General features: G+C 50.9%; 2 protein-coding genes across 2 annotated transcripts in view; both read left to right on the forward strand.

Annotated features, from left to right (window-relative positions):
* Positions 1-234: 234 nt before the first annotated feature.
* On the forward strand, positions 235-2,713 carry LOC138373052 (tripartite motif containing 13-like). The gene is made up of 3 exons (XM_069339072.1): positions 235-264; positions 693-815; positions 1,637-2,713. The coding sequence occupies exons 1-3, from the start codon at positions 235-237 to the stop codon at positions 2,348-2,350; spliced, it is 867 nt and encodes a 288-aa protein (XP_069195173.1). The 3' UTR covers positions 2,351-2,713.
* Positions 2,714-7,880: 5,167 nt separating this feature from the next.
* Positions 7,881-25,534, forward strand: part of LOC138373117 (uncharacterized) — a 58,431-nt gene continuing 40,777 nt past the window's right edge. Inside the window, exon 1 of the mRNA XM_069339130.1 lies at positions 7,881-8,023. Coding sequence (XP_069195231.1) covers positions 7,907-8,023 — 117 coding nt within the window. The 5' untranslated portion in view covers positions 7,881-7,906. The remainder of the gene's footprint in view (positions 8,024-25,534) is intronic.

Genomic DNA, 25,534 nt, shown 5'->3' on the forward strand with positions numbered 1-25,534 from the left:
TATTAACGGGAATTGATAAAATTGATAGGCAAAAATTCCTGAGACCTGGAACTTCAAGAACAAGAGGTCATAGATTTAAACTAAACAAAGGTGCCGAAGAAAATTAATTTTTTTAGAAGTGAATAAGAAAATTCATTTTCGCAAACAAGACGGTTGGAATGAGTTAGGTGAGAAGGTGAAGGAGGCCAAAAGCGTCAGTAATTTCAAAGCGTTATATGACAGAGTGCTTGGAAGATGGGACATCATGAGCATAGCTCTCATCCTGTAACTACACTTAGGTAATTATATAATTTATAGATTGTGTGGGGTCTATGCCCTCCTATTCCACATTCCATAACATGGCATTTGTTCACATTAAATTCCATTTACCAAGTGGTGCTCATACACTTATTTTGTCCAGGTCTTCTTGAAGGGCAGGACAAACATGAATTTATGATTTCTGCCAGTACAATAGTCAGTTCTGCACATGTGGAGCACAATGACTTTGAAAGGAAAATTATTATTATTAATAATTATATATCCTCCCCAAAGCAATGGAATAGTATAGGAAACACTTATTTAAGACATTCACTGGTTGAAAATATATATAGAAACAGCAGTGTTAAATGTTGAAAACAGTCTGGAACTCTGTAAGACATACAAATGACCAATTTTGGGATATGAGTTTTGTGTGAAACATTATTGGAACCAAGGGAGTGCACACAGAGTGGAGAGCGGCAGCAAGTTGTCCATTCAGGCGACGACTACTCCAGTGTCCAGTAGACGTCAGTGCGACACTTGGATGGTCTTCTGCAGTAACGATAAGTGCATTAAATGTACTAGTGCTTTTTTTCTTTGTTAGTTTAGGGATAGGAATTTTAGAAATGTGTGTTTGTAGAACCCTGTGAGTCTTGTGTTATTTTGGACTCATTCACCCACTTTAAGGAGTACTGTAACACGTGGTTTAAACTCCATCACCCTTGCTCCCCGTTAGTAAAGTGATTAAGTGTAGAGACCTTATATTGTAAAAATCCATGCTACATTTGTATATTACCAAGAGAGTGTACAGTAAAATAATGACTAAGCCCAGATTTGTGTGGGACCAATAGTCAGTTCATCCATCATGTTTATGTTTGGTGAAGAGTGTCACTCAATCTCAACAATCCAGTAACGTAATCGTGTGTTCCCATAGTTGATAAGTGTAGAATAATCCGGAGTTCAATAAAGCCCATGTGTGAAGATTTAACCCACAGAGCACTTACTGTCCAACTTAGTCTAAGAATAATTGACCCTTCTCCAATTATCACATATGATACATACATTTCCTTCCATTATTCATAAGAAAGTAAGGACAGGTATTGTTAATCTGTACTCTCGGGTACGGCTTACAGGCAGCCCTGCTGCTGCAATATGTTACCTAAAAATATTATCCCATACTCCGGGATATATTTATAAAAAATATTGGCCCTTGTGTGAATATGTTAATCTGTAAATAATATTAACTCTGCTCTAGAATAGCTAATGCAAAGAATGTATATAGATATTATGCAATTTGTATTAGAAAATATTTTGACTGAAATATTATAATAAAATAATACTGAAATATTACTTTTTTGTTGTAAATACATCTAGTTTAACCAAATATTCTTTTCCACAGGACAACAAGCCAGAGGAATGTTCAGTGTGTTTTAACGATTATGATGACAATCAGCTACGGCCTCGCAATCTGCCGTGTGGCCACACATTCTGCTCCCAGTGTATTGACAATGCTATCAAGAATGGTCAGCTGTCCTGCCCCAGCTGCCGTGCCCAGCACACTGCCACAGCTGCCACTCAGTTCCCAATTAGCTATGCTGTGGAGGCTTTTGTTAGGAAACTCAAAAATATCCAGCTAACAACTGAGGAAGTAGTGCCAGCAAAACCTTATGAAGGTCCTGCCAAAGGCTTCAGTAAAACGTTACGTTCCATGGTGCAGGAGCAGAACATCATTATCAGCAGCCTCATTACTGGCTGTGAAGAAGTACTGTCCCAGCTGGGGGAGTATTGGGGCCAGTTGGAGGACTGGAAGACTCACCACCTCCAGCTCCAGGACAGACTCTATGCTCTGGTAGAGCAAAACAAGTCAGCAATGAAGCTCTTAGAACTGGAGGATACCAGTGTGGTGGATATGACAACACAAGGAGAGGAAGGGAAGACTCAGCTGCAGGCTATGTTGGGGAACCTTGACACAGTCAACACCCCGGAGGAGGTTGGCACAACCATAGACACAGCTGATGGGTGCAAGATGAAGATAGAAGATTGGCTCCAGAAGTGCCAGGAACTCTTCCCAGATGTCAAGACTGTCCACACCTCAGTGAAGGTACTCTGCTAAAGGTCACATTGCTCTCACCCAACTGAGTGTAGTATTGCCACTATATAAACACTTTTGACATGGAGATACATCAAGATGAGAGTTGACTTTATATATAGGAAACATTTTGCTCTAACACCTGAAACATTTTTATTAATAAAGTCAACTGTCATCTTGCTGTTTCTCTACACTGTGGTCAGTGTAGAGAAACACCATTACTTATATTGGCCAGTTACAGTACTTTACTCAGAGCCTGATGCTTTATTATAGTCCAGTTACTTTACTCAGAGCCTGATGCTTCATTATAGTCCAGTTACTTTACTCGGAGCCTGATGCTTCATTATTTATTTATTTATTTGTGCATCTACAAGAAGGTACATTGGGAATGTGGGGATACATAATATGGTAATTACAATCTTGTAAAGCCACTAGCACGCGCAGCGTTTCGGGCAGGTCTTTAATCTAAGAAAATTTTAAGTAGGTAAATACTTGCAAAATTTATAAAAAAAATGAAAACAGTTACATGGCAAGAAAAAAAAAAAGATGAGAGAAAATTGTAGGTACAGTATATTAAAGCACATAGGTAGCTAAGATTGATTGCAATGACAGCTTGAATGGTAGTTGACAAAAATTGGTAGGCACAATACAGCATATGGCTAGCACATAAAAGAAGACAGCAATAAACACAATGATAAGGTTGTTTGGGTTAAATACATAAAAATTAGGAGATTGGGTAACACTAGGTACAGAGCAAATTTAAAGCTCAGTGAAGCAAACTAAGAAGATGAAATTAGGAACTTTTTGGTTTTGCTTTTAAATAAGGCAAAAGTTTTACAGTTTTTCAATTCACTAGGGAGTGAGTTCCATAGACTAGGTCCCTTAATTTGCATAGAGTGTTTACACAGATTAAGTTTGACCCTGGGGATATCAAAGAGATATTTATTTCTGGTGTGGTGATAATGGGTCCTATTACATCTGTCTAGGGAGAGTTTCAGAGCATGGTTTACATTTAAGAACAGGGTTTTGTAAATGTAGTTGACACAAGAGAATGTGTGGAGGGAGTTAATATTTAGCAAGTTTAGGGATTTAAACAAGGGAGCTGAGTGTTGTCTGAATGCAGAGTTAGTTATTATTCTGATAGCAGATTTTTGCTGGGTGATGATGGGCTTAAGGTGGTTTGCAGTGGTAGACCCCCATGCACAGATACCATAATTAAGATAGGGGTAGATTAGTGCATAATATAGTGAGAGGAGAGCGGAGTTAGGAACATAATATCTGATTTTGGAGAGTATACCAACTGTCTTAGAGACTTTCTTAGTTATGTGTTGAATGTGGGTGCTGAAGTTTAGTCTCTTGTCTGGGAATAGGCCAAGAAACTTGCCGTCATTTTTATTACTGATATTAATGTTGTCTATCTGTAGCTGAATTGCATTTGATGATTTACTTCCAAATAAGATGTATTAAGTCTTTTCGATGTTTAATGTTAGTTTGTTAGTTGACATCCATAAGTGGACTTTTTTTAATTCATTATTCACAACATTATTTAGTGTATATGGGTTGAGGTCTGAATAGAAAAGGGTAGTATCGTCAGCAAACAATATAGGTTTGAGAATATTAGAGACATTAGGCAGCTCGTTTATATATATAAGAAATAGAAGAGGTCCTAAGATACTGCCCTGTGGCACTCCAACGGTAATTGGTAGAGTGGAAGAAGTTGTATCATTGATGGTTACATATTGGTGTCTGTCACAAAGATAGGATCGGATGTAGTCAAGGGCAAGGCCTCGGATTCCATAATGATGAAGTTTAAGTAAGAGGTAGTTGTGATTACCAGTATCAAAGGCTTTTCTTAGGTCAATGAAGAGTCCAATCGGAAACTCATTTTTGTCAAGGGCTGAGTAGATTATGTCAAGGAGACTAATGATTGCATCGTTGGTGCTCTTTTGGGACTGAAAGCCAAACTGGCAGGGGGCTGAGTATGTCGAATTTTATGAGGTAGGAATTGAGCTGTTTGTAAATATTTTTTTCAAATATTTTTGATAGAATGGGTAGATTTGATATTGGTCTATAATTGTTTATGTCCGCCGGATTGCCTCCTTTATGGACTGACGTTACTCTTGCTTTTTTGAGGATATCAGGGAAGGTGTGACACTCTATAGATTTGTTGAACAGTAGGGCTATGGGTGGGGCAAGGGCATGGGAGGCGCTCTTGTAAACAATGGACGGAATTTCACTGGTGTTCCCTGCCTTGGCTTTTAGAGAGTGTATGATGGACACAACATCTGCCGGGCTGATTGGTGAAAGGAGAAGAGAGTTTGGATAGCTGCCTGAGAGATATGTGTTAATATGTGTCTGAGTCTGTGGGATTTTACTGGCAAGATTAGCACAATCCGATGAAAAGAAACTATTAAATTCATTTGCCATTTCTAAATCAGTTGACGGTATATCCCCATCCTTGTAGAGTTTTATTTGGTTATGTGAGTGTTGTTTAGTTCCTAGGATACTAGAGATGGTTTTCCAAGTGCTTTTCATGTTGCCTTTTGCTTCACTGAATCTATTCACATAATATGCAAGTTTTACCTTTCTTATGATACTGGTAAGCATTGATCATTGATGAGTACCTTTTAGCTACTTCCCTTGAAACTAAGCCAATCCTAAGTTTCTTTTCATATTCATGTTTCTTGTTGATTGAGTTGAGAATGCCACTTGTGAGCCATGGATTGTTTAATCTTTTGTCAGTTACTTGCTTGGTAAGAAGGGGACAATGAAGGTTGTAGAGGCTAAGAGTTTTGGAGAGGAAGAGGTTAGCTAATAAATTTATATCCTGGGTATTATTGAATTCAGAATCCCAGTTAATATTGTGAAGTGCATCTGTAAGATTGCCTAAAGCTGATTCACTGTGTAGCCTAAATGAAAGTTTCTTGTTTTTTGGTGGTGTTATGTCCATGTTTGCTATGAGAAAGGTAGGATAGTGGTCAGTTGTTCTGTCGTAGATTATACCAGATACAAGGGAAGCTGTTATGTTTGTCCATATGTGATCCAAGGTAGTGGCTGATGTTTGAGTGACTCGGGTAGGTTTGGTGATTGTGGGGATTAGCATACAGGAGTTCATGCTGTTAAGGAAATAGTCAACTTGAGAGCAATTTTGTTGACCCAGGTCAATATTAAAGTCTCCTCCCAGAATGATGTGGTTTTTGTTGAGATTGTTGTTAATAATAAGATTCCTTTGGTTGTCTGAGAAAGAAGCTATGTTAGTATTGGGAAATCTATAGATGGCTCCAATAGTCAAAGAGGATTTAAGGGATTTAATTGTTAACTGAGCAAAAGTATATTCACAGTAGTCATCTCTGTCACTAATAACACTGTTGCAGATAAATGTATCTCGGTAATATATAGCTGTGCCACCACCTTTTTTATTAGGCCTACAGTTATGAATGGCTTTATAACCAGCTAAGTTGTAGAGTTGGGTATAGTCTTTATTTAGCCAAGTTTGTTAAAATAATGAACGATAAGTTAGTACCTAGTGCTGTGAGTAATGCATTTAAATCGTCAAAATGTTTACCAAGTGATCTAACATTTTGGTTGTAAACTGATAAACAGGTGCTATTTTGGAGTTTGTTTTTAGCCTGGTGTGCTGTGAAATACTTGCAATAATGATGATCAATGTGCTGGTTGGTGTAGATATGAGACAGAAGATTTTGATCAGGATCAATATCAGTGTGCATAGAGATGCAGAGGGATCACGATACAAGATACACGATAAAGCAAAACACAAGAATAAAGGCAAATACAATAAAATAGTAACAATTTAGAAGTAAAATAAAGATCCAATTGATAGCCAGGAAGGACACAGAAGTTACATAAAATAAAAAAACAAAAAATCAGTAGAGACTGATAATATAAATGTAAAATAAAAAATAATATAAATGTAAAATGTAAAATAATAAGAAAAATAATAATCATAAAGTAAATGATCTTGAAGATAATTAGCTTAGTAATGGTTAATTAAAATCCTATAATTGGTATGAACCTAAGAAAACAGAGTGAGCTCAAATAGATAATTCAGAGAAAAAAAAAAGATGTCATGTAAATCTAAGTAAATCTAGAAATTTACTCTAATATAAATCTAAGTGTAAAAATAAACAGGTGAGAGTATATTCATGTGGAAGATTTTACTATGATACTGAGGTAGATGCTTATATAAACAATTATACTATTAATTAATTCCAATAAATGATTACAAGAAACAAATACGAAGTTACTTTAAGTAACAGGGTAATAAAAAGCCCTAGGTTTAGTGACAAGGGGATTAACTAAGACCAAATAATTAAGAGTAAAAAACAGGCAAAGATGACAAATAAAAAATAAAAATAAAAAACCTTTGGAAAGGAAAGACAGAGCTTAAGTACACTTTGGTTGTATGTGAGACTACAAATTATGTTCCGGTTATTCAGCTGATATCCCACAGTCATCCAGGAAAGAAGTGAGGTGTGCCTCAGTGGTTATGACATTAGTTTTTCCAGAGTCAGTCTTCCTAGCTATTATTTTACCATCGTGCAGAAAACAATGTTTAATAACAGTGGATCTTTTGCAGATTCCACGTAGTTTAAATAAGAGATTTTGTCTGAATCTGGTTAGACATTCGTTCACATAAACATTGGATTTCCTAGCGACTGCAACAGTGATAAGGTCTGACTTACGGGAGCAGCTATCTAATTTCACACAAATCTTTCTGTTATTTGTACCAGATGATTTCGTACCCACTCTATAAGCTGACTTGATGTCACTTGCTTCGATTGAATAATTCAACTTAGTACGCAATTCCTGGATCACGATGGCAGTACAGTCTTCTCTGTCAGTTTCATGGGGAAAATCGTGTGATGAGATGATGACAGAATCTAGGAGCTTAAGTTGGTCTGATTTGTCTTGGGTTGCAGTGTATTGCTGTTGTAGGGAGTTAAAATGGTTATAGTCCAGTCACTTTACTCAGAGCCTGATGCTTCACTATAGTCCAGTTACTTTACTGAGAGCCTGATGCTTCATTGTAGTCAAGTTACTTTACTCAAAGCCTGATGCTTCATTTTAGTCCAGTTACTTTACTGAGAGCCTAATGCTTCATTATAGTCTAGTTACTTTACTGAGAGCCTGATGGTTCATTATAGTTCAGTTACTTTACTGAGAGCCTAATGCTTCATTATAGTCCAGTTACTTTACTGAGAGCCAGATGCTTCATTATAGTCCAGTCACTTTACTCAGAGCCTGATGGTTCATTATAGTTCAGTCACTTTACTCAGAGCCTGATGCTTCATTATAGTCCAGTTACTTTACTGAGAGCCTGATGCTTCATTGTAGTCCAGTTACTTTACTGAGAGCCAGATGCTTCATTATAGTCCAGGTTCCACATTAATGTTTGTGTTGGTAATGACAGGTGCAGGAGACCATCAGGGAGGCCCTGGAGATGATGACCACAGAGACAGGTGCCACAGCTGACCCCGTACACCTGGGAGATTCAGCCTCCACCATTAATGTTTGTGTTGGTAATGACAGGTGCAGGAGACCATCAGGGAGGCCCTGGAGATGATGACCACAGAGACAGGTGCCACAGCTGACCCCGTACACCTGGCAGACTCAGCCTCCAGCATCATGAATAAAGTTCAGGAAATCACTGGAGAGATCCCCCAGAAGCAATTAGCAGTAAGTTTTTAAATTTCTCTCAAAGGTCACATCACAAGATATTGAGTTGGGTTTTGAGGAGAGGAAGCCTGTTCTTAGGTATATCGAGGTTCCCCAAGGTCAACTACTGACTTTCCTTAATATACAATCCACAATAGTTGCCTAACTCCTGGATAGATATTTACTGGTAGGTGAACAGAGGCAATAGGTGAAAGGCAACAGACAAGAGGAAACATGTTAACCATTTCTGGCCTGCATGGTGATTGAACCCGTGATCCTCTGTTGAACCCGGGATCCTGGCCCCCCCTCACAGAGGCGCAGAGAGCGGATGACACTCCACCAACCTACCAAGAAAGCATACCTGATTGATACCTGGTTGATGGAGTTCTGGGAGTTGTTCTATTACCCAAGCCCTGCCCGAAGCCAGGCTTGACTTGTTAGAGTTTGGTCCACTAGGCTGTTGCTTGAAGCGGCCCGCAGGCCCACATATCCACCACAGCCCGGTTGGTCCAGCACTCCTTGGAGGAAACAATCTAGTTTCCTCTTGAATATGTCCACAGTTGTTCAGGCAATATTTCTTATGCTCGCTGGGAGGACGTTGAATCCAGGAAGACAGTGAACCAAATCAAACCACTGCTGGATGTGAAGAGACTGAAGCCTTGAAACTGCCAACTAACTGCGTAACAATGCTAGCACCAACCCCCTGCCAGTAGAGGGGGGCTGGAGCTACAGGTCCAGCACCAACCCCCTGCCAGTAGAGGGGGGCTGGAGCTACAGGTCCAGCACCAATCCCTTGCCAGTAGATACCTGGTTGATACCTGGTTGATGGGGTTCTGGGAGTTCTTCTACTCCCCAAGCCCAGCCCGAGGCCAGGCTTGACTTGTGAGAGTTTGGTCCACTAGGCTGTTGCTTGGAGCGGCCCGCAGACCCACATACCCACCACAACCCGGTTGGTCCGGCACTCCTTGGAGGAATAAATCTAGTTTCCTCTTGAAGATGTCCACAGTTGTTCAGGCAATATTTCTTATGCTTGCTGGGAGGGTGTTGAACAAATGTGGACCTCTGATGTTTATAGTGTTCTCTGATTGTGCCTATGGCACCCCTGCTCTTCACTGGTTCTATTCTGCATTTTCTTCCATATCGTTCACTCCAGTACGTTGTTATTTTACTGTGTAGATTTGGTACTTGGCCCTCCAGTATCTTCCAGGTGTATATTATTTGATATCTCTCTCATCTTCTTTCTAGTGAGTACATTTGGAGGGCTTTGAGGCGATCCCAATAATTTGGTGCTTTATCGCGTCTATGCGTGCTGTATATGTTCTCTGTATTCCCTCTATTTCAGCAATCTCTCCTGCTCTGAAGGGGGAAGTGAGTACTGAGCAGTACTCAAGACGGAACAACACAAGTGACTTGAAGAGTACAACCATTGTGATGGGATCCCTGGATTTGAAAGTTTTCGTAATCCATCCTATAATTTTTCTGGCTGTCGCAATATTTGCTTGGTTATGCTTCCTAAACGTTAGGTCGTCAGACATCATTATTCCCAAATTATTTACATGCTGTTTTCCTACTATGGGTACATTTGATTGTGTTTTATACCTTGTATTATGTTTAAGGTCCTCATTTTTACCGTACCTGAGTACCTGGAATTTATCACTGTTAAACATCATGTTGACCAGACCACACACTAGAAATTGAAGGGACGACGACGTTTCGGTCCGTCCTGGACCATTCTAAAGTCGATTGAGAATGGTCCGCTCGATTTCTTCAATCTCCCTATTTAAATTATTCCTTCTTTGATGGGAAATTCGTGTACTTCAGCCACGTTATTGTGACTCATCGCCTGTTAAACATCATGTTATTTTCTGATGCCCAGTCGAAAACTTTAATAATATCAGCTTGAAGTTTTTCAATGTCTTCAGCCGAGGTAATTTTCATACTGATTTTTGTGTTATCTGCAAAGGATGATACGAAGCTGTGACTTGTATTTTTGTCTATATCTGATATGAGAATAAGGAAAAGCAGCAGTGCAAGGACTGTACCCTGAGGTACAGAGCTTTGAACTGCACTTGGACTAGATTTTATATGGTTGACCGTTACTCGCTGAGTCCTGTTTGACAGAAAACTGAGTATCCAGCGTCCTACTGTACCGGTTATTCCCATTGACTTCATTTTGTGTGCTATCATGCCATGGTCACATTTATCGAAAGCCTTTGCGAAGTCAATGTATATCACATCAGAATTCTGTTTTTCTTCTAATGCCTCAGTGACTTTGTCGTAGTGTTCAAGTAGCTGTGAGAGGCACGATCTTCCCGCTCGAAATCCATGTTGGCCTGGGTTGTGAAGGTCATTGGTCTCCATGAAATTGGTGACCTGACTCCTAATCACTCTCAAATACTTTTATTATGTGCACTGTTAGTGCAACTGGTCTATAGTTCTTTGCCAATGCTTTGCTCTCTCCCTTGTGTAGAGGGGCTATGTCTGCTACTTTAAGTGCATCTGGTATCTCCCCCCCCCCATGTCCAAGCTCTTCCTCCACACTATACTGAGTGCCTGTGCTACAGGAACTTTGCACTTCTTTATAAATATTGAATTCCATGAGTCTGGACCTGGGGCCGAGTGCATGGGCATGTTTTCAATTTCTCTTTCAAAATTTAGTGCGCTCGTGTTGATATCAGTTATCTTTACAGGGGTTTGAATATCCCGCATAAAGAAATTGTCTGGATCTTCTACTTTCATGTTGTTTATTGGAGTGCTAAACATGTCCTCATTCTGCTTTTTTAGGATTTCACTAATTTCTTTGTCATCCTCCGTGTATGAACCTTCACTTGTACGAATAGGTCCAATACTGGCAGTGGTTTTTACTTTTGATTTCGCATATGTGAAGAAGTATTTTTTATTTTTCTTTATTTCCTGAATTGCTTTCTGTTCTAACTGCCTTTCTTCGGTTTCATATGAGTGTTTCAATTTCCGCTCGATTTCTTCAATCTCCCTATTTAAATTATTCCTTCTTTGATGGGAAATTCGTGTCTGCATAAGCAGTTCCGTTATTTTTTTCCTGGGTTTATAGTGTCGTCTGGGTTCTCTTTCTATGTTGGATCTCTTTCTGGCTTTCCTCAAAGGAACATGTTTCAGACAGACTTGATACTCTTCCGAAGTCAGTTTTTCTATTCCTTCTGTAGCACTTGTAGGACTTAAAACAGTTTCCCATAGAATGTTTTTAAGTTCCCTGTTTATTATCTCCCAGTCTATCCTTTTATTATTAAAATTGAATTTACTGAATAGCCCCTCTTTCTTTATCAACATTTTAGGTCTATTCTGAGTATTGATGGTCGTTTGCAATTCAATGAGCTTGTGATCTGAATATGTGGTATCTGATATCGTAATGTCTCTGATAAAGTCTTCATTGTTCGTAAAGACCAGATGTAGAATATTTTCATTTCTCGTTGGCTCCGATAGTAGAGGGGGGGTTGGAGCTACTGCTCCAGCACCAACCCCCTGCCAGTAGAGGGGGCTGGAGCTACAGATCCAGCACCAACCCCCCCCCCCCTTACCAGTAGAGGGGGCTGGAGCTACTGGTCCAGCACTAACACCCTGCCAGTGGAGGAGGGTTGGAGCTACAGGTCCAGCACCAACCCCCTTCCAGTAGAGGGGGGGGGGGGCTGGGGCAACAGGTCCAGCACCAAACCCTTGCCAGTAGAGGGGTGGCTGGAGCTACAAGTCCAGCACCAACCCCCCTGCCAGTAAAAGGGGGCTGGAGCTTCAGGTCCAGCACCAACCCCCTGCCAGCAGAGGGGGTGCTGGAGCTACAGGTCCTGCACCAACCCCTTGCCTGTAGAAGGGGTTGCAGCTACAGGTCCAGCACCAACCCCCTGCCAGTAGAGAAGAGAACTTGAGCTACACGTCCAGCACCAACCCCCTGCCAGTAGAGGGGCAGCTGGAGATACAGGTCCAGCACCAACCCCCTGCCAGTAGAAAAGGGCTGGAGCTACAGGTCCAGCACCAACTCCCTGCCAGTAGAGGGGGGCTCGAGTTTCAGGTCCAGCACCAATCCCCTGCCAGTAGAGGGGGGCTGGAGCTACAGGTCCAACACCAACTCCCTGCCAGTAGAGGCGGGCTGGAGCTAAAGGTCCAGCACCAACCTCTGCCAGTAGAGGGGGGGCTGGAGCTACAGGTCCAGCACCAACCCCCTGCCAGTAGAGGGGGGCTGGAGCTATAGGTCCAGCACCAACCCCTGGCGAGTAGAGGGGGGCTAGAGCTATAGGTCCAGCACCAACCCCCTGCCAGTAGAGGGGGGCTGGAGCTATAGGTCCAACACTAACCCCCTGCCAGCAGAGGGGGGCTGGAGCTACAGGTCCAGCACCAACCCCCCTGCCAATAGAGGAAGATCTGGAGCTACAGGTCCAGCACCAACCCCCTGTCAGTTGAGGGGGGCTACAGCTACAGGTTCAGCACCGACCCTCTGCCTGTAGAGGTGGGCTTGAACTACAGGTCCAACCCCAACCCACTGTCTGTAGACGTGGGCTGGAGGTACAGGACCAGCACCAACCCCCTGTCATTTGAGAGGGGCTGAAGCTACAGATCCAGCACGAACCCCCTGCCAGTAGAGGGGGGCTGGAGATACAGGTCCAGCACCAACCCCCTGCCAGTAGAGGTGGGCTGAAGCTACAGATCCAGCACGAACACCCTGCCAGTAGAGGAAGCCTGGAGATACAGGTCCAGCACCAACCCCCTGCCAGTAGAGGGGGGCTGAAGCTACAGATCCAGCACGAACCCCCTGCCAGTAGAGGGGGGTTGGAGATACAGGTCCAGCACCAACCCCCTGCCAGTAGAGGTGGGCTGAAGCTACAGGTCCAGCACCAACCCCCTGCCAGTAGAGGGGGGCTGAAGCTACAGGCCCAGCACCAACCCCCTGCCAGTGGAGGAAGGGCTGGAGCTACAGGTCCAGCACCATTCTCCTGTCATTAGAGGGGGAGCTGGAGCTACAGGTCCAGCACCAACCCCTTGTCAGTAGAGGGGGGGCTGGAGCTACAGGTCCAGCACCAACCTCCTGTCAGTAGAGGGGGGGCTGGAGCTACAGGTCCAGCACCATCCTCCTGCCAATAGAGGGGCGCTGGAGCTACAGGTCCAGCACCAAACCCATGCCAGTATAGGGGGGCTGGAGCTACAGGTGAAGGACCTACCCCCTGCCAGTAGAGGGGGGGGCTTGAGCTATTGGTCTAGCAGCAACCCGCTGCCAGTAGAGGCGAGCTGGAGCTACAGGTCCAGCACCAACCCCCTGCCAGTAGAGGAGGGCTGGAGCTACAGGTGAAGGACCTACCCCCTGCCAGTAGAGGGGTGGCTTGAGCTATTGGTCTAGCACCAACCCGCTGCCAGTAGAGGCGAGCGGGAGCTACAGGTCCAGCACCAACCCCCTGCCAGTAGAGGCGAGCTGGAGCTACAGGTCCAGCACCAACCCCCCCCCCCCCCCTTGGCATTAGAGTGGGCTGGAGTGACAGGTCCAGCACCAATCCCCTGCCAGTAGAGGGGCGCTGGAACTACAGGACCAGCACCAACCCCTGCCAATAGGGGAGGGGCTGGAGCTACAGGTTCAGCACTAACCACCTGCCAGTAGAGGGGGGCTGCAACTACAGGTCCAGCACCAACCCCCTGCCAATAGAGGGGGGCTGGAGCTACAGTTCCAGCACCAACCCCATGCCAGTAGAAGGGGGCTGCAACTACAGGTCCAGCACCAACCCCCTGCCAATAGAGGGGGGCTGGAGCTACAGTTCTAGCACCAACCCCATGCGAGTAGAGGGGGGCTGGAGCTACAGGTCCAGCACCAACCCCCTGCCAGTAGAGGGGGGTCTGGAACTACAGGTCCAGCACCAACCCCCTGCTAGTAGAAGGGGGGCGGGAGCTACAAGTCCAGCACCAACCCCATGCCAGTAGAGGGGGGTCTGGAACTACAGGTCCAGCACCAACCCCCTGCCAGTAGAAGGGGGGCTGGAGCTACAGGACCAGCACCAACCCCATGCCAGTAGAGGGGGGGGGCTGGAGCTACAGGTCCAGCACCAACCCCCTGCCAGCAAAGAGGGGCTGGAGCTTCAGGGCAAGCACCAACCCCCTGCCAGTAGAGGAGGGCAGGAGCAACAGGTCCAGCACCAACCCCCTGCCAGTAGAGGCGGGCTGGAGCTACAGGTCCAACACCAACTCCCTGCCAGTAGAGGCGGGCTGGAGCTACAGGTCCAGCACAAACCCTCTGCCAGTAGAGGGGGGCTGGAGTTTCAGGTCCAGCACCAACCCCCTGCCAGTAGTGGGGTGCTGGAGCTACATTTCTAGCACCAATCCCCTGCCAGTAGAGGGGGGGCTGGAGCTACAGGTCCAGCACCAACCCCCTGCCAGTAGAGGGGGGGGGGGGTGGAGCTACAGGTCCAGATTCAACCATCTGCCAGTAGAGAGGGGTGAAGGTACAGGTCCAGCACCAACCCCCTGCCAGCAAATGGGGGCTGGAGCTATAGGTCCAACACCAACCCCCTGCCAGTAGAGGGGGGGGGGGCTGGAACTATAGATCCAGCACCAACCCCCTGCCAGTAGAGGGGGGCTGGAGCTACAGGTCCAGCACCAACCCTTTGCCAGAAGAGGAGGGCTGGAGCTACAGGTCCAGCACCAACCCCCTACCATTTGAGGGGGAAGGGCTGGAGCTACAGGTCCAGCACCAACCCCCTGACAGTAGAGGGGAAAGGGCTGGAGCTACAGGTCCAGCACCAACCCCTGCCAGTAGAGGGGCCTGGAGCTTCAGGTCCAGTACCATCCCCTTGCCAGTAGAGAGGGACTGGAGGTACAGGTTCAGCACCAACCCCCTGCAAGTAGAGGGGGGCTGGAGCTACAGGTCCAGCACCAACGCTCTGCCAGTAGAGGGGCGCTGGAGCTACAGGTCCAGCACCAACCCCCTGCCAGTAGAGGTGGGCTGGAGCTACAGGTCCAGCACCAACCTCTGCCAGTAGAGGGGGTTGGAGTTACAGGTCTATCACCATCCCCCTGCAAGTAGAGAGGGGCTGGAGCTACAGGTTCAGCACCAACGCTCTCCTAGTAGAGGGGGGCTGGAGCTACAGGTCCATAACCACCCCTCCCCCTGCCAGTAGAGGTGGGCTGGAGCTACAGATCCAGAACCAACCCCCTGCCAGTAGAGTGGGGCTGGAGCTGCAGGTCCATCACCAACCCCCTGCCAGTAGAGGGGGGCTGGAGCTACAGGTCCAGCACCAATCACCTGCAAGTAAAGGGGGCCTAGAGCTACAGGTCTAGCACCAACCCCCTGCCAGTAGAAGGGGACTGGAGCTACAGGTCCAGCACCAACCCCCTGCCAGTAGAAGGGGGCTGGAGCTGCAGGTCCATCACCAACCCCCTGCCAGTAGAGGGGGGCTGGAGCTACAGGTCCAACACCAACCCCCTGCCAGCAGAGGGGGGCTGGAGCTATAGGTCCAACACCAACCCCATGCCAGTAGAGGCTGGCTGGAGCTACAGGTTCAGCATCAACCCCCTGCCAGTTGAGGGGGGGCTGGAGCTAAAGGTCCAGCACCAACCAACTTGCCAGCAAAGGGGGGCTGTAGCTATAGGTCCAGCACCAACCCCCTGCCAGTAGAGGGGGGCTGGAGCTATAGGTTCAGCACCAACCCCCTGCCAGTAGAGGCTGGCTGGAGCTACAGGTCCAGCACCAACCCCCTGGTTGATACCTGGTTGATTAACCTGGTTGGTTGATAACCTGGTTGATGGGGTTCTGGGAGTTCTTCTACTCCCCAAGCCCGGCCCGAGGCCAGGCTCGACTTGTGAGAGTTTGGTCCACCAGGCTGTTGCTTGGAGCGGCCCGCAGGCCCACATACCCACCACAGCCCGGTTGGTCCGGCACTCCTTGGAGGAACAAATCTAGTTTCCTCTTGAAAATGTCCACGGTTGTTCCGGCAATATTTCTTATGTTTGCTGGGAGGACGTTGAACAACCACGGACCTCTGATGTTTATACAGTGTTCTCTGATTGTGCCTATGGCACCTCTGCTCTTCACTGGTTCTATTCTACATTTTCTTCCATGTCGTTCACTCCAGTACGTTGTTATTTTACTGTGTAGATTTGGTACTTGGCCCTCCAGTATCTTCCAGGTGTATATTATTTGATATCTCTCTCGTCTTCTTTCTAGTGAGTACATTTGGAGGGCTTTGAGACGATTCCAATAATTTAGGTGCTTTATTGCGTCTATGCGTGCCGTATATGTTCTCTGTATTCCCTCTATTTCAGCAATCTCTCCTGCTCTGAAGGGGGAAGTGAGTACTGAGCAGTACTCAAGACGGGACAACACAAGTGACTTGAAGAGTACAACCATTGTGATGGAATCCCTGGATTTGAAAGTTCTCGTAATCCATCCTATCATTTTTCTGGCTGTAGCAATATTTGCTTGGTTATGCTCCTTAAACGTTAGGTCGTCAGACATTATTATTCCCAAATCCTTTACATGCTGTTTTCCTACTATGGGTACATTTGATTGTGTTTTGTACTCTGTATTATGTTTAAGGTCCTCATTTTTACCGTACCTGAGTACCTGGAATTTATCACTGTTAAACATCATGTTATTTTCTGATGCCCAGTCGAAAACTTTATTAATATCAGCTTGAAGTTTGTCAATGTCCTCAGCCGAGGTAATTTTCATACTGATTTTTGTGTCATCTGCAAAGGATGATACGAAGCTGTGACTTGTATTTTTGTCTATATCTGATATGAGAATAAGGAAAAGCAGCGGTGCAAGGACTGTACCCTGAGGTACAGAGCTTTTCACTGCACACTGCACTTCACTGCTCCCGCCCAGCCAGTAGAGGAGGGCGGGAGCTACAGGCCCATCACCAATCTCCTGCCAGTAGAAGGGGGCTGGAGCTTCAGGTCCAACATCAACCCCATGCCAGTAAAGGGGTGGCTGGAGCTACAAGTCCAGCACCAACCCCCTGTCAGTAGAGGGAGTGGGGCCCCTGCCAGTAGATAGGGGGCTTGAGCTATAAGTCTAACACCAACCGCCAGTAGAAGGAGGGACGGGAGCTACAGGTCCAGAACCAACCCCCTGCCAGTAGAGGGAGGCTGGAGCTACAGGTCTAGCACCATTCTCCCTGCCAGTAGAGAGGGGGCTGGAGTTTCAGGTCCAGCACCAACCCGCTGCCAGTAGAGGGGGGCTGAAGCTACAGGTCCAGCACCAATCCCCTGCCAGTAGAGGGGGTGGAGCCTCTGCCAGTAGAGAGGGGGCTTGAGCTACAAGTCTAACACCAACCCCCTGCCAGTAGAGGGGGGCTGGAGCTGCAGGTCCATCCCCAACCCCCTGCAAGTAGAGGGGGGCTGGAGCTCCAGCACCAACCCCCGGCCAGTTCACGGGGGCTGGAGCTATAGGTCCAACACCAACCCCCTGCCAGTAGAGGGGGGCTGGAGCTACAGGTCCAGCACCAACCTTCTTGCCAGCAGAGGGCAGCTGGAGCTATAGGTCCAGCACCAACCCCCTGCCAGTAAAGGGGGGCGGGAGCTACAGGTCCATCACCAACCCCCTGCCAGTAGAGGGGGGGCTGGAGCTACAGATCCAGCACCAACACCCTGCCAGTAGAGGGGGGCTGGAGATACAGGTCCAGAACAAACCCCCTGCCAGTAGAGAGGGGGCTGAAGCTACAGGTCCAGCACCAACCCCTTGCCAGTAGAGGGGGGCTGGAGCTAAAGGTCCAGCACTAACCCCCTGCCAGTAGAGGGGGGCTGGAGCTACAGGTCCAACACCATCCCCACGAAGCCAGTAGAGGGGGGCTGGAGCTACAGGTCCACCACCACCCCTCTGCCAGTCGAGAAAGGCTGGAGCTACAGGTCCAGCACCAACGTTCTTCCAGTAGAGGGGGCCTGGAGCTACAGGGCCAGCACCATCCCCCTGCCAGTAGAGGGGGCTGGAGCTACAGGTCCAGCTCCAACCCCCTGCCAGTAGAGGGGGGCTGGAGCTACAAGTCCAGCACCAACCCCCTGCCAGTAGAGGGTTGCCTGGAGTTACAGGTCCAGCACCAACCCATTGCCAGTAGAGAGGGTGCTGGAGCTACAGGTCCAGCACCAACCCCCTGCCAGTTGAAAGGGGGCTGGAGCTACAGGTCCAGAACCAACCCCCTGCTAGTAGAGTGAGGTCTGGAGTTACAGGTCCATCACCAACCCCCTGCCAGTAGAGGCGGGAGGGAGCTACAGGTCCAGGACCACCCTCCTGCCAGTAGAGGGAGGCTTGAGCTACAGGTCCAGCACCAACCCCCTGCCAGTAGAGGGGGGCGGGAGCTACAGGTCCAGCACCATCCCGCTGCAAGTACTGGGGGGCTGGAGCTACAGGTCCAGCACCAACCTTCTTGCCAGCAGAGGGCAGCTGGAGCTATAGGTCCAGCACCAACCCCCTGCCAGTAAAGGGGGGCGGGAGCTACTAGGTCCATCACCAACCCCCTGCCAGTAGAGGGGGGGCTGGAGCTACAGATCCAGCACCAACACCCTGCCAGTAGAGGGGGGCTGGAGATACAGGTCCAGAACAAACCCCCTGCCAGTAGAGAGGGGGCTGAAGCTACAGGTCCAGCACCAACCCCTTGCCAGTAGAGGGGGGCTGGAGCTAAAGGTCCAGCACTAACCCCCTGCCAGTAGAGGGGGGCTGGAGCTACAGGTCCAACACCATCCCCACGAAACCAGTAGAGGGGGGCTGGAGCTACTGGTCCACCACCACCCCTCTGCCAGTCGAGAAAGGCTGGAGCTACAGGTCCAGCACCAACGTTCTTCCAGTAGAGGGGGCCTGGAGCTACAGGGCCAGCACCATCCCCCTGCCAGTAGAGGGGGCTGGAGCTACAGGTCCAGCTCCAACCCCCTGCCAGTAGAGGGGGGCTGGAGCTACAAGTCCAGCACCAACCCCCTGCCAGTAGAGGGTTGCCTGGAGTTACAGGTCCAGCACCAACCCATTGCCAGTAGAGAGGGTGCTGGAGCTACAGGTCCAGCACCAACCCCCTGCCAGTTGAAAGGGGGCTGGAGCTACAGGTCCAGAACCAACCCCCTGCTAGTAGAGTGAGGTCTGGAGTTACAGGTCCATCACCAACCCCCTGCCAGTAGAGGCGGGAGGGAGCTACAGGTCCAGGACCACCCTCCTGCCAGTAGAGGGAGGCTTGAGCTACAGGTCCAGCACCAACCCCCTGCCAGTAGAGGGGGGCGGGAGCTACAGGTCCAGCACCATCCCGCTGCAAGTACTGGGGGGCTGGAGCTACAGGTCCAGCACCAACGTTCTGCCAGTAGAGGGGGTCTGGAGCTACAGGTCCAGCACCAACCCCCTGCCAGTAGAAGGGGGCTGGAGCTACAGGTCCAGCACCAACCCCCTGCCAGTAGAGGGGGGCTGGAGCTACAAGTACAGTACCAACCCCCTACCAGTAGAGGGAGGCCTGAAGCTACAGGTCCAACACCAACCCCCTGCCAGTAGAGGGGGGCTGGCGCTACAGGTCCAGTAACAACCCCCTGCCAGTAGAGGGAGGTCTAGAGTTACAGGTCCATCACCAACCCCCTGCCAGTACAGGGGGCCGAGAACTACAGGTCCAGCACCAACGTTCAGGTCTAGAACTACAGGTCCAGCCCTAACCCCCTGCCGGTAGAGGGGGCTGGAGATACAGGTCCAGAACCAACCCCCTGCCAGTAGAGAGGGGGCTGAAGCTACAGGTCCAGCACCAACCCCCTGCCAGTAGAGGGGGGCTGGAGCTACAGGTCCATCACAACCCCTCGTAGCCAGTAGAGGGGGGCTGGAGCTACAGGTCCAAAATCAACCCCCTGCCAGTAGAGAGGGGGCTGAAGCTACAGGTCCAGCACCAACCCCCTGCCAGTAGAGGGGGGCTGGAGCTACAGGTCCAGCACCAACCCTCTGCCAGTAGAGGGCACTGGAGCTACAGGTCCAGCACCAACCCCCCTGCCAGTAGTAGGGTGCTGGAGCTACAGGTCCAACACCAACCCTACGTAGCCAGTAGAGGGGGGCTGGAGCTACAGGTCCAGCACCAACCTCCTGCCAGTAGAAGGGGGCTTGAGCTAAAGGTCCAGCACACACCTCCTGCCAGTAGAGGAGGGCTGGAGCTACAGGTCAAGCACCAACCCCCCCTGCCAGTAGAAGAGCGAGGGAGCTACACGTCCAGCACCAACCCCCTGCCAGTAGAGGGGGCTGGAGCTACAGGTCCAGCACCAACCTCCTGCCAGTAGAGGCGGGCTGGAGCTACAGGTCCAGCACCAACCCCCTGCCAGTAGAGGAGGGCTGGAGCTACAGGTCCAGCACCAACCCCCTGCCAGTAGAGTAGGGAGGGAGCTACAGGTCCAGCACCAACCTCTGCCAGTAGAGGGGGCTGGAGTTACAGGTCCAGCACCAACCCTCTGCCAGTAGAGGGGGCTGGAGCTACAGGTCCAGCACCAACTCCCTGCCAGTAAAGTGGGACTGGAGCTACAGGTCTAGCACCATTCTCCCTGCCAGTAGAGAGGGGGCTGGAGCTACAGGTCCAGCACCAACTCCCTGCCAGTAGAGGGGGCTGGAGCTACAGGTCCAGCACCAACTCCCTTCCAGTAGAGTGGGACTGGAGCTACAGGTCTAGCACCATTCTCCCTGCCAGTAGAGAGGGGGCTGGAGTTTCAGGTCCAGCACCAACCCGCTGCCAGTAGAGGGGGGCTGGAGCTACAGGTCCAGCACCAACCCCCTGCCAGTAGAGGGGGTGGAGCCTCTGCCAGTAGAGATGGGGCATGAGGTACAAGTCTAACACCAACCCTTTACCAGTAGAGGGGGAGCTGGAGCTACAAGTCCATCACCAACCCCCTGCAAGTAGAGGGGGGCTGGAGCCTCTGCCAGTAGAGAGGGGGCTTGAGCAACAAGTCTAACACCAACCCCCTGCCAGTAGAGGGGGGGCTGGAGCTACAGGTCCAGCACCAACCCCCTGCCAGTAGAGGGGGTGGAGCCTCTGCCAGTAGAGAGGGCGCTTGAGCTACAAGTCTAACACCAACCCTCTGCCAGTAGAGGGGGGGGCTGGAGCTGCAGGTCCATCACCAACCCCCTGCAAGTAGAGGGGGGCTGGAGCTCCAGCACCAACCCCTTGCCAGTAAAGGGGGGCTGGAGCTATAGGTCCAACACCAACTTCCTGCCAGTAGAGGGGGGCTGGAGCTACAGGTCCAGCACCAACCTTCCTGCCAGCAGAGGGCGGCTGGAGCTATAGGTCCAACACCAACCCCCTGCCAGTAGAGGGGGGCTGGAGCTACAGGTCCAGCACCAACCCCTTGCCAGTAGAGGGGGGCTGGAGCTACAGGTCCAGCACCAACACCCTGCCAGTTGAAGGGGGCTGGAGCTACAAGTCCAACACTATCCCCACGAAGCCAGTAGAGGGGGGCTGGAGCTCCAGGTCCAGCACCAACCCCCTGCCAGTAGAGGTGGGCTAGACCTACAGGTCCAGCACCACTCCTCTGCCAGTAGAGGTGGGCTGGAGCTACAGGTCCAGCACCAACGTTCTTCCAGTAGAGGGGGCCTGGAGCTACAGGGCCAGCACCATCCCCCGGCCAGTAGAGGGGGCTGGAGCTACAGGCCCAGAACCAACTCCCTGCCTGTAGAGGGGGGCTGGAGCTACAAGTCCAGCACCAACCCCCTGCCAGTAGAGGGGGACCTGGAGTTACAGGTCCAGCACCAAACTTCGGCCAGTAGAGGGGGCTGGAGCTACAAGTCCAGCACCAACCCACTGCCAGTAGAGAGGGTGCTGGAGCTACAGGTCCAGCACCAACCCCCTGCTAGTAGAAATGGGGCTGGAGCTACAGGTCCAGAACCAACTTCCAGCTAGTAGAGTGAGGTCTGGAGTTACAGGTCCATCACCAACCCCCTGCCAGTAGAGGGGGCCGAGAACTGCAGGTCCATCACCAACCCCCCTTCCTGTAGAAAGGGGCTGGAGCTACAGGTCCAGCACCAACCCCCTACCAGTAGAAGGGGGCTGGAGCTACAGGTCCAGGACCAACCCCCTTTCAGTTAAAGGGGCTGGAGCTACAGGTCCAGCACCAACCCCCTGCTAGTAGAAAGGGGCTGCAACTTCAGGTCCAGAATCAACCCCCTGCCAGTTGAGGGGGGCTGGAGCTTCAGGTCCAGCACCAACCCCCGGCCAGTAGAGGGGCTGGAGCTACAGGTCCAGCACCAACCCCCTGCCAGTAGAAAGGGGCTGGAACTACAGGTCCAGAATTAACCCCCTGCCAGTAGAGGAAGGCTGGAGCTTCAGGTTCAGCACCAACCCCCTGCCATTAGAGGGGGGCTGGAGCTACAATTCCAACCCTAACCCCCTGCCGGTAGAGGGGGCTGGAGATACAGGTCCAGAACCAACCCCCTGTCAGTAGAGGGGGGCTGGAGCTACAGGTCCATCACAACCCCACGTAGCCAGTAGAGGGGGGCTGGAGCAACAGGAACAGAATCAACCCCCTGCCAGTAGAGAGGGGGCTGAAGCTACAGGTCCAGCACCAACCCCCTGCCAGAAGAGGGGGGCTGGAGTTACAGGTCCAGCACCAACCTCCTGCCAGTAGAGGCGGGCTGGAGCTACAGGTCCAGCACCAACCCCCTGCCAGTAGAGGAGGGCTGGAGCTACAGGTCAAGCACCAACCCCCGTGCCAGTAGAGGAGCGAGGGAGCTACACGTCCAGCACCAACCCCCTGCCAGTAGAGGCGGGCAGGAGCTACAGGTCCTGCACTAACCCCCTGCCAGTAGAAAGGGCTGGAGCTACAGGTCCAGCACCAACCTCCTACCAGTAGAGGAGGGCTGGAGCTACAGGTCCAGCACCAACCCCCTGCCAGTAGAGGAGGGCTGGAGCTACAGGTCCAGCACCAACCACCTGCCAGTAGAGTAGGGAGGGAGCTACAGGTCCAGCACCAACCTCTGCCAGTAGAGGGGGCTGGAGTTACAGGTCCAGCACCAACCCTCTGCCAGTAGAGGGGGGAAGGCTGGAGCTACAGGTCCAGCACCAACCCCCTGCCAGTAGAGGGGGCTGGAGCTACAGGTCCAGCACCAACTCCCTGCCAGTAGAGTGGGACTGGAGCTACAGGTCTAGCACCATTCTCCCTGCCAGTAGAGAGGGGGCTGGAGCTTCAGGTCCAGCACTAAAGCGCTGCCCGTAGAGGGGGGCCGGAGCTACAGGTCCAGCACCAACCCCCTGTCAGTAAAGGGGGGCTTGAGCTACAGGTCCAGCACAAACCCTCTGCCAGTAGAGGGGGGCTGGAGCTGCAGGGCCATCACCAGCCCCCTGCAAGTATAGGGGGGCTGGAGCTCCAGCACCAACCCTCTGCCAGTAGAGGAAGGCTGGAGCTATAGATCCATCACCAACCCCCTGCCAGTAGAGGGGGGGCTGAAGCTGCAGGTCCATCACCAACCCCCTGCAAGTAGAGGGGGGGGGGCTGGAGCTCCAGCACCAACCCCCTGCCAGTGGGGGGGGGGGGCTGGAGCTATAGGTCCAACACAAACCCCCTGCCAGTAGAGGGGGGCTGGAGCTACAGGTCCAGCACCAACCTTCCTGCCAGCAGAGGGCGGCTGGAGCTATAGGTCCAGCACCAACCCCCCTGCCATTAAATGACGGCTGGAGCTATAGGTCCAACACAAACCCCCTGCCAGTAGAAGGGGGCTGGAGCTTCAGGTCCAGCACCAACCCCCTGCCAGTAAAGAGGGGCTGGAGCTTCAGGGCAAGCACCAACCCCCTGCCAGTAGAGGAGGGCTGGAGCTACAGGTCCAGCACCAACCCCCTGCCAGTAGAGGCGGGCTGGAGCTACAGGTCCAACACCAACTCCCTGCCAGTAGAGGCGGGCTGGAGCTACAGGTCCAGCACAAACCCTCTGCCAGTAGAGGGGGGCTGGAGTTTCAGGTCCAGCACCAACCCCCTGCCAGTAGTGGGGTGCTGGAGCTACATTTCTAGCACCAATCCCCTGCCAGTAGAGGGGGGGCTGGAGCTACAGGTCCAGCACCAACCCCCTGCCAGTAGAGGGGGTGGGGGTGGAGCTACAGGTCCAGATTCAACCATCTGCCAGTAGAGAGGGTTGAAGGTACAGGTCCAGCACCAACCCCCTGCCAGCAAATGGGGGCTGGAGCTATAGGTCCAACACCAACCCCCTGCCAGTAGAGGGGGGCTGGAACTATAGATCCAGCACCAACCCCCTGCCAGTAGAGGGGGGCTGGAGTTACAGGTCCAGCACCAACCCTTTGCCAGAAGAGGAGGGCTGGAGCTACAGGTCCAGCACCAATCTCCTGACAGTAGAGGGGGCTGGAGCTACAGGTCCAGCACCAACCCCCTACCAGTTGAGGGGGAAGGGCTGGAGCTACAGGTCCAGCACCAACCCCCTGACAGTAGAGGGGGAAGGGCTGGAGCTACAGGTCCAGCACCAACCCCAGCCAGTAGAGGGGCCTGGAACTTCAGGTCCAGTACCATCCCCTTGCCAGTAGAGAGGGACTGGAGGTACAGGTTCAGCACCAACCCCTTGCAAGTAGAGGGGGCTGGAGCTACAGGTCCAGCACCAACGCTCTGCCAGTAGAGGGGCGCTGGAGCTACAGGAACAGCACCAACCCCCTGCCAGTAGAGGTGGGCTGGAGCTACAGGTCCAGCACCAACCTCTGCCAGTAGAGGGGGTTGGAGTTACAGGTCCATCACCAACCCCCTGCCAGTAGAGGTGGGCTGGAGCTACAGATCCAGAACCAACCCCCTGCCAGTAGAGGGGGGCTGGAGCTGCAGGTCCATCACCAACCCCCTGCCAGTAGAGGGGGGCTGGAGCTACAGGTCCAGCACCAATCACCTGCAAGTAAAGGGGCCTAGAGATACAGGTCTAGCACCAACCCCCTGCCAGTAGAAGGGGACTGGAGCTACAGGTCCAGCACCAACCCCCTGCCAGTAGAGGGGGCTGGAGCTGCAGGTCCATCACCAACCCCCTGCCAGTAGAGGGGGGCTGGAGCTACAGGTCCAACACCAACCCCCTGCCAGCAGAGGGGGGCTGGAGCTATAGGTCCAACACCAACCCCATGCCAATAGAGGCTGGCTGGAGCTACAGGTTCAGCATCAACCCCCTGCCAGTTGAGGGGGGCTGGAGCTAAAGGTCCAGCACCAACCAACTTGCCAGCAAAGGGGGGCTGTAGCTATAGGTCCAGCACCAACCCCCTGCCAGTAGAGGGGGGCTGGAGCTATAGGTCCAGCACTAACCCCCTGCCAGTAGAGGCTGGCTGGAGCTACAGGTCCAGCACCAACCCTCTGCCAGTAGAGGGGGCTGGAGCTACAGGTCTAGCACGATTCTCCCTGCCAGTAGAGAGGGGGCTGGAGCTACAGGTCCAGCACCAACTCCCTGCCAGTAGAGGGGGCTGGAGCTACAAGTCCAGCACCAACTTCCTGCCAGTAGAGTGGGACTGGAGCTACAGGTCCAGCACCAACCCCCTGGCAGTAGAGGGGGTGAAGCCTCTGCCAGTAGAGATGGGGCATGAGGTACAAGTCTAACACCAACCCTCTACCAGTAGAGGGGGGGCTGGAG

This window comes from Procambarus clarkii, chromosome 41, assembly GCF_040958095.1.
Source record: "Procambarus clarkii isolate CNS0578487 chromosome 41, FALCON_Pclarkii_2.0, whole genome shotgun sequence".
Classification (NCBI taxonomy): domain Eukaryota; kingdom Metazoa; phylum Arthropoda; class Malacostraca; order Decapoda; family Cambaridae; genus Procambarus; species Procambarus clarkii.

What these genes read in the sequence shown, in the direction of transcription:
- LOC138373052 (XM_069339072.1), top strand. Translation starts at nt 235, where the DNA reads ATGGGACATCATGAGCATAGCTCTCATCCT. An exon ending in ATGAGCATAGCTCTCATCCT is followed by an intron (nt 265 to 692) that starts GTAACTACACTT and finishes ATTGGAACCAAG; the next exon opens with GGAGTGCACACAGAGTGGAG. An exon ending in TAACGATAAGTGCATTAAAT is followed by an intron (nt 816 to 1,636) that starts GTACTAGTGCTT and finishes TCTTTTCCACAG; the next exon opens with GACAACAAGCCAGAGGAATG.